Source organism: Filicampus tigris, chromosome 3, assembly GCF_054856515.1.
Source record: "Filicampus tigris isolate MCC_2025a chromosome 3, RoL_Ftig_1.0, whole genome shotgun sequence".
Lineage (NCBI taxonomy): Eukaryota > Metazoa > Chordata > Actinopteri > Syngnathiformes > Syngnathidae > Filicampus > Filicampus tigris.
The window spans coordinates 27368982-27384667 of NC_141219.1; the positions used below are offsets into that span (position 1 = coordinate 27368982).

General features: G+C 40.8%; 1 protein-coding gene across 1 annotated transcript; it reads right to left on the minus strand.

Annotated features, from left to right (window-relative positions):
• Positions 1–733: 733 nt before the first annotated feature.
• Positions 734–1897, minus strand: socs4 (suppressor of cytokine signaling 4). The gene has a single exon (XM_086026059.1). It carries the CDS (start codon positions 1895–1897, stop codon positions 734–736), a length of 1164 nt encoding a protein of 387 aa, XP_085882185.1.
• Positions 1898–15686: the final 13789 nt, after the last annotated feature.

Here is a 15686-nt window from a genome sequence, read left to right on the forward strand (position 1 = left end):
CACCCGTTTTAGCCATCTCAGGGGGAGCCATTTTGTCACCTCTGTTGACTGAAAATGACATCACAAACGCTCAGGGCTCAGGTATCGACCAATCACAGCTCAGCTCCAGAAAACAGCTCAGCCGTGTTTGGTCGTTACTTGAACAACTATGATGTGTTTTTCAGTCAACAGAAGTGACAAAATGGCCACCCCCAGAGATGTCTAAAAACGGGTGGATTGATTATCAGAATGCCTTGTTTTAACTAGTGGGCTTGCATAGAACATATTCTGGAAAAAAATATGTTTGGGTTGACTTCTCCTTTAAATATAAAAATATCAAATGAAAAAAACATAGTAACATTTTTTAATTATTTAATCACTGCCACTGCCTTCTTGCCCCACATGACAGAAATATTCTTACACTGTTGCGCAAACTCATTCGAGGACCCCACCCCCGTACTGGTTTATTGATGAAAAGTCAGATATATTGCAGTGCACTAAATGGCTCCAATCGGAGTCTCAACTACCGTGAGGCCTGTATGAGCTCCTCCTGGCAGTAACACAGAGGCATTAAAAGAGTAGATGAGAACATTCAGATAAGATTCTCCGAGTCATTTGAAAACAAACAGATGAAGAGACCAATAATTTAGTAAAACACCTTTGTCTATACTAACCTCCTGACACACACGTGTATTTACCCTTATGTGGTCACTGGGGCCAATGTATGTTTTGATATGAAATGCGCTTTGCATAGTCACACAGCACAGGCCCCCTGACACTTGATGTGATACTGGCGGAGGTAGTTGCTGAGCTGAGGGGGGAGTGGCAGGTTCTCTATCCCCTGGTAGGTGGTGCAGCTGCAGATCACAGCCCTGCACAGGTGCTGCAGTGAGAAAGGAAATGTTCGCGGTAGCGGCTGCGAAAGGAGGGGTTCAAAGAAGAGACAGGTGGCCGGGTCACTGTAGTGTCTCAGCAGCCCTGTCACGCTGGCATCCCGGTACATGCATGGGTCACGCACATCAAAGCTGAAGCGCTTGCCGTTCTGCTCGATGCGCGCGTGCAAGGAACGGCTGTAACGGCGAAAGCTGACAGAGAAAAGGAACTCATCTTGGGCAGAGTCTCGGAGAAGGAAGGTTCCCTCCGGCTGGCCCTCCAGGAGTTCCTCAGCCTCGAAGCGGTTCAGCACCCCCCAGTAGCAGGAGCTGTTGTTTATCTGCAGGAGATCAGGGACCAGGATGTGGCTACTGCTGTCCTCTGTTTGTTCGTGCGGACAAATAGTGTCCCAGTCCTCTTGAGCGATGCTTCCGGGCCCGGGGGAACAGCAGATCTCCTCCCAGGAGACGGGTGTCTGCGGTGGTGAGTTGCAGGAAGATGGGCTGTTAGGTTTGTGGTTCGCCTCCAGGTCCGTGAGGGCACTTGGGTGGGTGGCGTGATTTTTGAAAAGGCGCCAACTGCGGGCGAGTTCCGATTTGGGGGAGAAAGGGCACTTGTCTTGCATGAGCTCTGAGACGTGAATCTTGCGTTTGGACCAGAATAACACAGATAAGGGACGGGAGGCCCCCGGTAGGTGGTGGTGGTGATGATGATGGGGATTATGCGAGCGCACGGGTAAACACTGTCCCACAGCATCCTGGAATTTCTGCCGCAAAGAGCGCCTGGACAAGGCCTTTCGGCACACAGCGTCAATGTCTTCCCCAAGACTGCTGCAGCTACACTTTCTCTCTCTGCGCCTCCTCGGACAGGATGTGGACCGTCCCCCGAGTTCCTCCGACACCTCCGCCTCGAACCCCCCAGGACTGGAACCCTTGCTAGAGTTCCTTGAGCGCTTCTTTCCTCGCCAAACGTAACTGTCGGCACTCCAACTGCGAATGCCACCTTTGGGACGAGCGTCTGAGCATCGGGGTTTCTTCTCAGACATGGCTGCTCCCTCTTCTCTCGCTGTGATATAATTGAAAAAAAACACATCGAAGTAAGAACAATAATGTTTTTTTTAACCAGACAATCAAACGTGACATTAGTTTGTTTAAGTAATAAGTACATTTAAATTGTTTTAAACAACCTAACTGCATTTTGTTACTAACTCCTATTATTGTCCTAAAGTATTCCTAACTCGTTATTACCATTTCACCCTAACTTAAAAAAAATAGCAAATGTACTGCCGTAACGTTGACATGCCATAACGCTAATTAATACATCCATCAATTTTTCAAGGATGAGCTGGAGCCGATCCCAAATGACTTTGGGCATAAGGCACGGGGTGCATACAGTGCATCCTGAACTGGTTGTCAATCACAGGGCGAGTAATTAACAGATTTTTCACAATAATATCTCCACAGTATTTAAAAAGAACTAAATGAGTTAAATGAGCAATACAACCGATTATATTTTACTAAACTATAAATGGTGACTGACTAACCCTAAATCTGAGAAAGGCTGGTCTAAGGGACAGCAGTATTGCTGCAGATGATTAAAAGATAAGTGCATCACAAATGTTGCAATGCATAAGCTTGTCACTCTCCCAATTAAATTAAATTGAATGTGTTTGAAATAGCTTTTATTCAACTTTTTAATAGTAAGCAAATCTACAAATGCTGACAAAAACACAAACTTGCTTCTAATCTTTTTGGCTCATTAAAACCTTCAGTCTGGTGATGTCCTTGGTTAAACATTAGCCCATCTCTGACCAGACCGCGAGTAGCAGTTAAAGTGACGATGAATGAATTAAATGAATTGAAAAGATGAACCTACCTTACAAACAGTGTCACAAACACAGCTCTTCATCCATGTTCGTTGTCTACACATTAACAGGCACGTGTGAGCAGCTTGCAACCTCTCCACTTCTGACAGATGGCAGGTTGTTGTATGTTCTATAACATCACTGCGTCAAATCCCACAGGGGGCAGCAGTTTCCTCCTCCCCATTTTGGTGTCTGGATGGAGTGAAGAGGTGGACCGGTGTCAAGCTGGAGGAGAAATATGTGGGGGGGGGGGGAAGGTGATCTCAAAATGATATGTCTTCCACTTGGCAATTACACAACACACGCACGCACAATCATATATACTGTACTGTATACATTATATATATATATACACACACACATATGTATATATATATGTATATATATATATATATATATATATATATATATATATATATATATATATATATATATATATATATATGTGCTGTCAAAGTTAAAGCATTAACTATGGAGAGTAATTTAAATTTTATAACGCATTAAAAAAATGAACTCAGTTAACTCAGTTTTATTTACTTCCTGTGGCACATTCTCTCTGATCACTTTGCAGCCAAACTTAGAGGAGTGTCATTGTCACAAAAACTGACTTTTAACGTAGTTTTACTTTAAAAATTTGCTCGACGGCTCATTGGAGAAACCCAAAATAATTTGCACACTTCGCAAAGCCAAATACAAATACCATATTAGTTGTACGTCTTTGGTGTATCGTTCAACAGTTGTATTTTACAGGAAAAGCATCGTATTCAAGGATTTAAAAAAAGCTATTAGAACAGTCTTTGAATCAAAATATACTTTTATTTTTTTCCATATTAATTACTTTAATTGAATTGAATTACATCTTAATTTACTCAAGTAAATATCGGTTTCAAGCTTTGTAAACTGTGTAGTTGACGAATCCGATTAATCGCGATTAATTATGGGAAATTTTGCGATTAAATAGTTAAAAGATTGTAATCGTTTGACAGCACTATTATATATATTTATATATATTTATTTATTTATTCATATATATATATATATATATATATATATATATATATATATATATATTTTTTTTTTTTTTATTTTTTATTTATTAGTGGTTATGTTGTAGTTAAACTTAATGCCCCAGAGCAGACAATAGCATTAGTTGCTCTGCAGGAGATTCCCAACTATAGGATATTAATCAGATTTACCAGCAGCCTGTTTGGACTTATTACCTGCTTAGGAGTTCAATCAATTATTTAGTTCAATAGAGGAAACAACACAGCATCTAAAAGCCTTCACTTATTGATTGAATGATCGTTGCGTTTCTCATTTAAAACTTCCAGCCAGCGCTACCGACAGACATGTCATATGCGGTGTCTGGGCCAGTTACAAACACTGGATGACTTTTGGTTAAATATAATTCATGAAACAAATCTGTCAGACACAAAATATTACTCCTTGTGTTGTGTGTGTATGTGTGTATGTGCGTGCATGCATGCCTGTGTATTTTCCTTTACCTTTATGAAATATTCATCAATAAATCTATATCAAGTCTGACATATCTGATAATGTAGTGACACTCAACTTCCTTTAACTGCATATTTAATGCTCTTTGCATTATCACAGCGGCCAGATGGATGACAACTGAAGAATGTTCTTGCAATCGACCCGATTGATTCCATACAGAATCTGATACCTTCAGGAACTGGAATTACATCAGGTCAGCTAATACAGGTCAAGTCAAGTGTGACTCATTCCTCAAACATATCCTCTCATTAGCATGTTTGGGTTGTGCCATTTTTGTGCTGCCACTCAAAGAATACAATTGAAGATGGAGTACAAAACTCCAAACTGCCCAGTCCAGAGTCAAATGGACCTAGACTGTCCCCCTCACAATGTGATCTCAATAAGTGTCCAAAAGGCATAGTGCAAAGTTTGGGCCAGGAACAACTTTGAGCAGTTGGTGAAATCCAAATCTCGAGAACGGACTCGACCGGGGCTCGTATTAATCCACATTACAGCGGCATCGATCCCATGAGCAGCATGGACGACAGGAGCTTCCATGAATAATTGATGCAAATCCGACTGAATGGAGACTACTCTGCTTAGATTTTTACATGAACTCTATTGCAGATTATATTGATATTTATGGAGTTGGGGGAGTGAAACTACAGAACACATTAGGGCAGCTTGTTTTCATTTAGTCCTATCTAATGTAAAATGTTTTCCGATCTCAACTCATATTTGGTTTACAGTATATTTATTTGCCTCATATTCTACATATAAAGACATCTTGGAAGGCAGAAAGGAAAGATCCTTTCATGATTGAATTTGCAAATGAAAGAAAATACACAGGAAGTATTACATGGACACTGAAATGAAAGTTATGCATCACACACTTGCAAGACGATTCTGGGGTCAACATCTTGCCTAAGTTATCTGTTGGTGTGACAGTGGGTGTGAATTCTTGTTATCCTTATTGGTCAGACATGTTATTGGGAGGTAATCAGTCCAGAGTGCACCGCACCTATCACATCAAGTCAGGTCTTCTAACTGTAAACTGTAGCATCCAGCTACCCCACTTATGGACAACGGATGGAATAATGCACCGATCATTTTAAGATATGTTACATTACCTTAAGTTTTAAGTTGTCAGATACACTAAATATGGTTGTTTACAATATACGCAGAATCTTACTGCATGATTTGTACGGCTTAGTTTTTACACCTACCCTTGTGTCACTACATTTATGTACCTCCCTGCCTTGAAATGTAGTCCGAGCACTCCTTGGTTTCCTCATGAAGATTTTCATCAACATGCATTGCGCCTGCACAACCCGTTTGTATATCCTGTTTTGGAAATGATAGAAGATCATTTTTTCTTTTTTTTGTATATTCAAATTTAGTTTAATTAGGCCATTAGGTTTTACCGTATGTTGCATTACACAGCAGGGGCCACCCAGGCCCACCCAGATTGACAGACTGCCCACCCAATGAACTTCATGAAAAAAATATATTTAAAAATTTTTAGTAAATTATTAAATTATTTTGGAATTTATGCTTTTTTGATTTTATTGAATATTAAGAACTGCATAATTGTGCTTGTCTAAAGAAGATCTGAACTTCATATTATTCAGATGGTCATTTCATTTGAATATACGATGAGTCGGGATAGGAGGATTGTGCTCGGTGAGAGAAATATTCAGGCCCACCCTGATTTTTCCAGGCCCACCCATTAGCCTCGTTCTGGCTCCGCCCCTGTTACACAGTATACTATTTTTAAGCAAAATTGCCAGCAGGGTCATTCACAAGAAAGTGCACCAAATGTCTGTGTTATACCCAATACCCAGTTTAACCCATAATAAAAAAGACCTTCGATTAATTTCCATTCATTTCACTTGACACAACATCTGGATATAGTTAATGATGTTTGGTAATTTCCTCCCTTTAAGTCCAGTCAAAGCAGCCACTCTCCCCTCAATTTCCTTACTGTTAACTGAGGTCATCAGATTTTTACTTTCGATCTCTTAGTTGCAACACTAAAAGCACATCTAATTTCTACATTAACAGTAGTTGTTGTCACTACTTACTTACTCAATTTGTTCACGTTTATTCCACATCAGTATCTAAATGACTGTCTGTTGTAAACTGTTCTTGCTTTGAAAGATACATTATTTCTTCCCGCCAACTACAGTGTGTGTGGGTGTGTGTGGGTGTGTGTGTGTGTGTGTGTGCGTGGGGGTGCGTGGGTGCGTGTGTGAGTGTGTGTGCGTGCATGTGTGTGTGTGTGTGTGTGCATGCATGAGTGCCTGCGTGTATCCGCTAAGAAGCTGAATTATAATGTGAATTGCAGAGATGGTAAATTGGATCAGTATGGAGTCTGGCTGCACGGGTCTAATTTGTTTCCATTGATCTTTATCCAAAGACTCCTCTGACAAAACAGCAGTGCTGCACCTCTCACTATAAAGCCACGAGTCACATTACATGTACCAAGAGAAGCATTCCACCATTATTCATCAGTGTAGAAACCTGAGACGAGTGTCATGAAGTGGAAAAGATGACAAACAAGTAGAGCATGTTTTTTTTTTTTACATCTTTGTGGTGGCTTGTGTTGGTTTTCAATTTAATCATATTTGGTTGAAGATCTGACCCTGGTCCAAATAGGATTGTGCAATTGTTAATTCATCGCACATCTCAATCATATCACTGCTTGACATTATTCAATCTGGTAAACAAAATACTCAAATTCAAGTCAAGTATAAAGCAACAGAAATGAAATGAGTGAGTTTAGTTGCTGTGGATTCATCCTCCTAATCATAAAAAAAGACATTCTACTTTATAGGAAGTGAGACACGATCTTATTAGTTGATGTAAAACATCCAGATACTGTAATGTTTCTACATAGCAAGCTGTCCATTAGGCTTCTAGGTAACTTTGTTACCAACCAAGATACATGAGAAGTGACCGTTATGACAGAATCTGATAGAATTTCAGTTGTTGCTGCTGTCAGTGCTTGGCACGGCTCTGCTTCCACTTATGTGACAGACCAGTCCGCCTATCTGAGTATGACCAGGGTTATTATAGTTTTGGATTTTTCATTTTAGTTTAGTTTTTATTTCGTTTTGACTTTTTATTTCTAATTCAGTTAGTTTTAATTAGTTTTTAGAATAGATTTGTTAGTTTGTATTAGTTTTAGTTTTGGGGAACATGCTTAGTTTTAGTTTAGTTTTTATGAGTTTTAGTTTTAGTTTTTTAGAATTTCATGTATTTGTCAGGTGTGGCTTTTTTTTTTTTTACAGTAACAAGTGTTATTCATTCAAATAAAGATACCCTTTGAAAAATGTAATAACTTACTACCAATGTATGAATAACCATCAACAAATAAAACATAAAAGTCCACTTAAATTTAAGTGCAATAAGGCCAAGAAAAGTGCAGTGCATTAATGCTGCTTGGAAATACAGATGAAACAAGCAACATAAAACCTGGCAATTGAACCGGAGAGTGCAGACTTGTACATCAGAATATATGTCAACAAATTTAAGTCCTTCCATATTGAAAGTGTGTGGGTGCGAGAGAGCGAGTGCGAGAGCGCGAACGAGAGAGCGGTTTTTCCCCTCGAGCAATAAGTCTCCCAACTTTTTAGTTTTGTTTTATACCCATCAGACCTAATTGTAAACGCGTTACGTCACTTCAAACGTCGAGGTGCCGTCCGACTGCACAACTGTTGTAAAACTGGCATCGCGGTGTTTTACATTTTAAATGATCACAAAAGCTTACAAAGACGAAAATGAATGGTATTTTCGGTACGATTATTGTTCGTTTTAGTTAGTCTTGTGAGCAGACAATGTCGTTTTAGTTAGTTATTGTTTTTCAAAAAACATTTTTGTTTTTATTTTATTTTGTAAACGAAAATGTTTTTTTAATTTTACTTTTCGTTATTTTGTTCATTTTTGTTTACGATAATAACCTTTCCTATGGCGGACGCCTATTTTGAAGGCGATAAACGGGAAACTTAAAAAAATAGTTGGACTAAGTATAGTCAGAAGCCCATTTCTATCCGTCTAGCTATGTAATCGTCTATTTTCACGGTGAGGCTTCAATAACTGTGGCGAGGTTTCTGTAACCACAGCATTGTTAGATTGAGTTGTTGTTGAGGGCGGCACGATGGTCGACTGCATAGCACGTCCACGTCATAGTTCTGAGGTCGTGGGTTCGATCCCGGCTCCGGCCTCCCTGAGTGGAGTTTGCATGTTCTTTCCGTGCCTGCGTGGGTTTTCTCCGGGTACTCCGGTTTCCTCCCACATTCCAAAAACATGCATGGTAGGTTAATTGGTCACTCTAAATTGCCCCAAAGTGTGATTGTGAGTGTGTATGTTTGTTTGTCTCTGTGTGCCCTGCGATTGGCTGGCAAACAGTTCGGCACCTTCTGCCCGATGACAGCTTGGATAGGCTCCAGCATGCCCGCAACACTTGTGAGGAGAAGTGGATTGGATAATGGATGGATGGAGTTTGGGGGACAGATTTGAGTGAGGGAACAGATGAGAACAAGTGACATTTTCCCTATGTTATTTTTTTATTTTTATTTTTTTGCAATAATTATTTTTTTGAATAACTTTTATTCAGACAATACAATATACAAAACGCCCCACGGGAGATGAAACATTTGTGTTTGTGCAATAAGTCTGTGTAAAAGACCAGTAGAGAGAGAAAAACAAAAACCCAGAAAATATTAAACCTTACAACATTAAAACATTTTAAAAAAGGAACAGCAAGGCAAATTCAATGACATTTTAAGCCATTTAGAACACATTCAGTGTTCTTAATTAATATATTACAATTTGAAACATAAATAATTTGAGACAGCGGCACGGTGGTCGACTGGTTAGCACGTCCGCCTCACAGTTCAGAGGTTGTGGGTTCGATCCCGGCCCTCGGCCTCCCTGTGTGGAGTTTGCATGTTCTCCCCTTGCCAGCGTGGGTTTTCTCCGGGTACTCCGGTTTCCTCCCACATTCCAAAAACATGCATGGTAAGTTGATTGGACACTCTAAATTGCCCTTAGGTGTGATTGTGAGTGTGGTTGTTTGTCTCTGTGTGCCCTGCGATTGGCTGGCAACCAATTCAGGGTGTGCCCCGCCTACTGCCTGAAGACAGCTGGGATAGGCTCCAGCACGCCCCCCGGCCCTTGTGAGGAGAAGCAGCATAGATAATGGATGGATGGATAATTTGAGACATCTTCACATAGCTTCTGAAAATCCAAAATCCAAGCAAAATGTGACAGTAATTTTTTCCTGATGTTACGAGACTGAGATGGCTGGACTAATGTACCTCCTCTAAATGCAGCGAGGCCTCCGAGCTCCTTAAAGGTACATAAAGCTCCAGCGTGACGTGCCGACAGCCGGCCGGACACCACATGGGGTAAGCGTCGGTTACTGTTGGCCAGCGTCTTTTTGGTCTATCTAGGCCTGTTCTTTGTTGGAACCCTGATCACATCACATTACATAACTGGCCCTGCATTTTATTATTATAATTTTTATATCAGAGATCTAGTTTTGAAAAGAAGTCTAGGTAAAATTATCATAAGCTTTGACAGGCCACATGAAATGATGTGGCCGGCTGACCTGCACCGGTGGCCTTGCATTTGACACTTGATTGTGTTTTATGGATTAATTAGTGGAACAATTTTTTTCTGAAAATCAAAAGGATACCAATACATGTCTGTTTTAAGAGATAATTTTGAGTTACTCCCAGCTGTCACCTCACGTGAATTACATTAGAATGCATTACAGTATATGCTAAAACATTCAACGTTTTGCATCTTCCCTTTACACATTTAACAGCAATTATAATTGTGTCATGTGTCATCTTCCACACCGCTTATCCTGTACAGGGTCGCGGGGAGGTGCTCGGAGCCTATCCCAGCTGACAATGGGCGAAAGGCAGACTACACCCTGAACTGGTCGCCAGCCAGTCGTAGGGCACACACAGACGCAGTCACTGAGTGGGAACCGATCCCACACTGCCCGCACACAACGTAGGCGTGTGTATCACTACACCATCAGCGACACCAATTATAAATGCATTCTTTTATTATTTAAATTGTAAATTCTATAATATAAAAAAAAAACTGGGTTAAGGTGTGGTTAGCACAAAGTATGAATTTACCAATATGTTATTTTTTATATTTATGAAGTTGTCTATAATTGTACAGCACTGTTCAAAGATCAGGGATAATCATCCGCTAAGGTCATTTGAGCTGCTGTATTGACTTTTGTGGTATTTATTCATGTCTCCGTCTTTTCTGCTGCCCGTAAGTATCCAGAGCAGTCATTCCCCTCTGTCACATTAAAGACTGTAACCCAAAGCCAAGGCTGCGCAGTCAAATGGACACCCATATACTCTATACTCCCTTAGATATATAGAGTATACTTCAGTGACTGATAGGACGAGTTCTAGTGTTATGTTTCAATCTATCTTGTAGGACCTTTTTCACCCTCAAAATAGCTGATGATGTGTAGTTGTTATCCAGCATTGTTCACAGTATTGTTAGTATTTTCATGAATAACACGTAAACAATAACATAAACATAGTAAGTAAGCACACATATATATATAATAATATATATACATATATATATATATATATTTATATATTTTTTTTACACACTACACACATCTATATAATTCATGAATAACTCATAAATAATTCTAATAGCTATATATTGATTGATTGATTGACTGATTGATTGATTGATTGATTGATTGATTGATTGATTGATTGATTGATTGATTGATTGATTCAATCAATACAGTATATAGCTATTAGGCTATATATATAATGCCTATATACATTTATCTTGCTGTATATAACACAAACACATACTCTATACTGTATACATACATACATACATACATACATACATACATACATACATACATACATACATACATACATACATACATACATATATCAATGTATCAATACTTGGTACCAGCTTACATATGTTCATACATACGTTCATATATACATATATACATACAGACACACCCACACCCTCACACACACTTGCTTTTCTCATGCTATTGAATGATAATTTGTGTCCAAACTGTTTGATTGGAATACACATTGCATAATTATACTGAATTATTAACTCAGAGTCTTTACAAGATTTTTTTAAAATTTATTTTAACCATAATGTAAACTATTGTATGTACTGTACATACAGTCAGGTCCATAAATACTGTTACATGGACATAATTCAGATCTTTTTGGTTCTATAAACCACCACAATTGATTCGAAATGAAACAAACAAGAAGTGCATTAACTGCAGACTTTCAGTTTTAATTGAGGGTATTTACATACTAATTATGGGAATGGTATAGGAATTACAACAATCTCTGCAGTATGCCACCACCACCATGCTTCATTGATGAGGGGGAATATTTTGGACCATGAGCAATTATTTCCTTCTCCATACTCTTCTCATCTCGCTACTCTGGTATAAGTTCATCTTTGTCTCATCTGTCCATAGGACACTCTAAAAAGTGTTACATGCTGTTGTTCATTCAAACTAATTAATGGCATTTAAAATGGGATAAAGTTATTGATTTAATTGTGAAAACCCTTTATTTTGCATTTGCAGACATCAAGTTTGATTTGTATGGAATTAAATATACGTCCATAGGTCCCAAAATAAAGTTTTTGATTTCCTTCCAATTTATTTGTTTTCTTCATGCCCTGCAGGTATTGAAAACGATAGGTCAGCATTTCGCACTTTATGATATCGTCCAAAAAGACAGGTAAGTAAAACATTCATTTATTTTCTGAAACGCTTGTCCTCACATGGGTGGCAGCCTGGCAGGGTAAGTAAAGCAGTCATTGTGTTTTATGTTATAGGGCTACATACAGTGCTACACAACTATTACGTAAAGAAGACAGTCCAGAGTTTTGTTCATGCAGTTTGTAAACCAGCCCAAACATTCAACCTGGGCCGTCCTCTTGGGCTCGCATACCTGTCAAGTTGTAAGCTTTCGGCATAATTTGTACTGGTGGAAACACCTATTCAAACATGTGCGCCGTATATCGCGAATCTGTACGGTCAATGTCAATTTTATCAGTGTTATCCGTTCCAGTTTTTATCGCTTAACCACAGTCGGGAAACGCATGGGAGAGCTTTCTCCAAGGCCGGAGTTGCCTCTCGGATCGTGGCCGTTGCACGTCATCGAAAAGGGCGAGCCCCACAACACACGTCAGAGGGAGACAAGGGTCTTCAACGGTCTTCCTCACACATGTGCACAACACACCAAGACCACAAGCAAAAGCTGTCACAATACACACAACATCATGTTTACTTTTTTGATTTTCACGTGACAGCAGTCATTCCGTCCCAGGGACGGAATGGTCCGGACGGACGCCCATATTGTGAACGGACGGACGGAGGATGAGAAGTCTTTTAAAAAGGACGGACTAAGCAAGCACGGAAGTGAGTTTTCGTCCATCCCCCTATTCGTCCCTAACCGGGTCAAGTACCGACTGAACGTGTTGTGTTGGGTTCTTTTAAAAACCAAGACCACTGCATGTTCTCTTCTGCGGAGCCACCTTCATTATTGCCTGCACAACACTTTTCATGTGCTTCCCAGTAGGCACATTGCACATGTATATTCTGCCCTCTTGTGTTCAGGAGTCAGGATGCCATTTAGAAACGCGCCCAGCCTGTCTTGTGTGTAAATCAGGATAGCAATTTTGTTAACTAACTCTTAACATTTAGTACCTTATCCCTTTGCATGCCAAGTATGTCCTTGTGTGGGACATCTTTAGACCTTAAAAATCTACAAGCGTATATATTTGGATGACCCGGAAGTGGGAGTCTTTGTTTCCTCTTAAAGTAACCTTGCGTTATTTTGAATGATTATTTTATAAAAACTGAAAATGTCTTGTATTAAAACACAAATAGTATTGGATTATTGTATTACTCAATCTTAAATATTCTCCTGATTGTCCCCTGGCTTGCTCCTGTCATTATCATCTTCATCACATCACGATGACGTTGTGTTGCAGCTAAATGGTATCTTGGTTGAACAGTTGTAAACAATTTAATCCACTCACGATACTCCCAGCTGTTAAGTGGATGTGCACGGAAAATTATCCAGCTAATGATCTTTAAACCACTTATCCTCATGAGGGTGGAGCCTGTCCCAGCTAATGTTTATGAGTGCACAGAGGTTTGTTATTTTTTAGGGGCGATGGGGCGGGGGACCGATGGAATGCAAGGATGGAAGCACTTTAAAAGGACAAGGACGGACGGGTCGGAGGACAATAATTTTTATGAATAGGGATGAGGATGGAAGTGTATCCAGGTCGTGGACGGAGGGCGGACAAAAAAAAGGGCAAAGTGCCCAGCTCTGCGTGACAGCAGCCATTCGAATGTAATAATAATACCGGTAATAATAATACTATTAATACATTTTATTTTTATAGCGCTTTTCATACCATTCAAAGACCCTTCACAACAAGAATAAGTGGGGGTGGCAACAGAGAAGGCTCGGTCCCCCCAGGTTTTGTACTTGGTATGGGGGATGGCAAGGAGGTTCGCATTTGAGGAGCAGAGGGTGCGAGAAGGAGTGTATGAGTGGAGAAGATCGGAGAGGTAGAAGGGGACCTGGATGTGAAGGGCTTTGGAGGTGAGTAGGAGGAGTTTAAATTGAATGCGGTGGGGAATGGGAAGCCAGTGGAGGCTTTTGAGGATGGGAGTGATATGGTCACGGGAGCGGGTGTGAGTGAGAAGGCGGGCGGCAGCCTTCTAGATGTATTGTAATTTATTAAGGCGTTTGGAGCTTGTGCCGTAGAGGATGCTATTACAGTAGTCAAGGCGGGAGGTGATGAAGGCATGGGTGAGGGTCTGAGTGGCAGTGAAGGAAAGTGAGGGGCGGAGACGAGAAATGTTCCTGAGGTGAAAGAAAGCGGTTTTGGTGATTTGGGTAATGTGTTGATCAAAAGAAAGATTGTTGTCAAAGAGGACACCAAGGTTGCGACAGTGAGAGGAGGCGGACAGGGTGGAGTTGTCAAGAGTGAGGTTAAAGTTGGAGGCAGTTTGTGTAAGGGAGTTTGGGCCAATTATTAGCAGGTGGGATTTAGAGCAGTTGAGAAAAAGAAAGTTTGTTTGCATCCATGATTTAATATCAGAAAGACAGTTGGACAGAATGGAGTGGATAGTAGAGTTGATGGATTTAGTGGAGATGTACAATTGGATGTCATCGGCGTAGCAGTGAAAGCGGAGACCGTGGTGACGGATAATTTGACCGAGGGGGAGAAGGTAGAGGATGAAGAGAAGAGGACCAAGCGCAGAACCCTGAGGGACACCATGGGACAGGGGGGCAGTGGATGAGGAGCAGTTGTTGATGTGGGTGAATTGTTTCCTGTCTGTGAGGTAGGAGTGAAGCCAGGTGAGGACGTTGTCGGTGATGTTGACAGATTGCAGGCGAGAGAGTAGGATGAAGTGGTTGATGGTGTCAAAGGCGGCGGTGAGGTCGAGGAGGATGGGAATGGAGAGTTGGCCGGAGTCAGAGGAGAGGAGGAGGTCGTTGGTGATTTTGAGGAGGGCGGTTTCAGTGCTGTGTTGTGTGCGGAATCCAGAAAATTTTAATTGTCAAGGTGGGCTTTGATTTGGGACGCGACGACACGTTCTATGATTTTGGACAGGAAGGGGAGATTGGAGATGGGTCGGAAGTTGCTCAAGATGTCAGGGTTGAGTCCAGGTTTTTTGATGATGGGGGAAACAGCAGCAAGTTTGAGTGAGGAGGGAATAACATCCGTTCACATCTCCAACGCTTCACTCGGGTTTTATGGGGGTGTCGTTGAACTTTGTCGACTGAAACGCTAACGGAAGCCCGTTTAAAATGATAGTCGGACCGACCTATAGGCGATTACTAGGCTTGACAAAAAGACGGATAGACGGACGGCAGAAGGGTACCCTCGCTGCAGTCGAAGGCGATAAACAGACGGGAAATCTTTTGTAAAATTACCAGCTCTGCAAATTTGTACTACTCTACCAGCCAGGCCTGCCTCTGTTGACCGTCTGTTGGTCTGCCAGGTTAATGGTTGGACCAAAACAACGGCATACTGGGCACGGATCACCGTTAATGTCAAACGCTGCATTATGGCATACAGAAACAACTCTAGCCAGCAACATTAGACAGTGTAAAGATGAATACACTTGAGCCAGTCTGAGATGCAGTAATTATGTAGCCGTGGAATTCATTCATGAGCATCGGTGTGACCGACCCTCTCATGGTTCTCTTAAGTAACATTTGATGAATCAATACAGTACAGCTTCTGCATACTTTGCAATGCTGAAAACCTCAAGCGCTACAGTATTTATGAACTCATGATTAATCGTTTTTATTTTTATGAACGCTAAATTATGCACTTGTGCCATGCATGAAAGAGTTAATCTTTTCGCTGACATACAATCCCTGACAGCCTC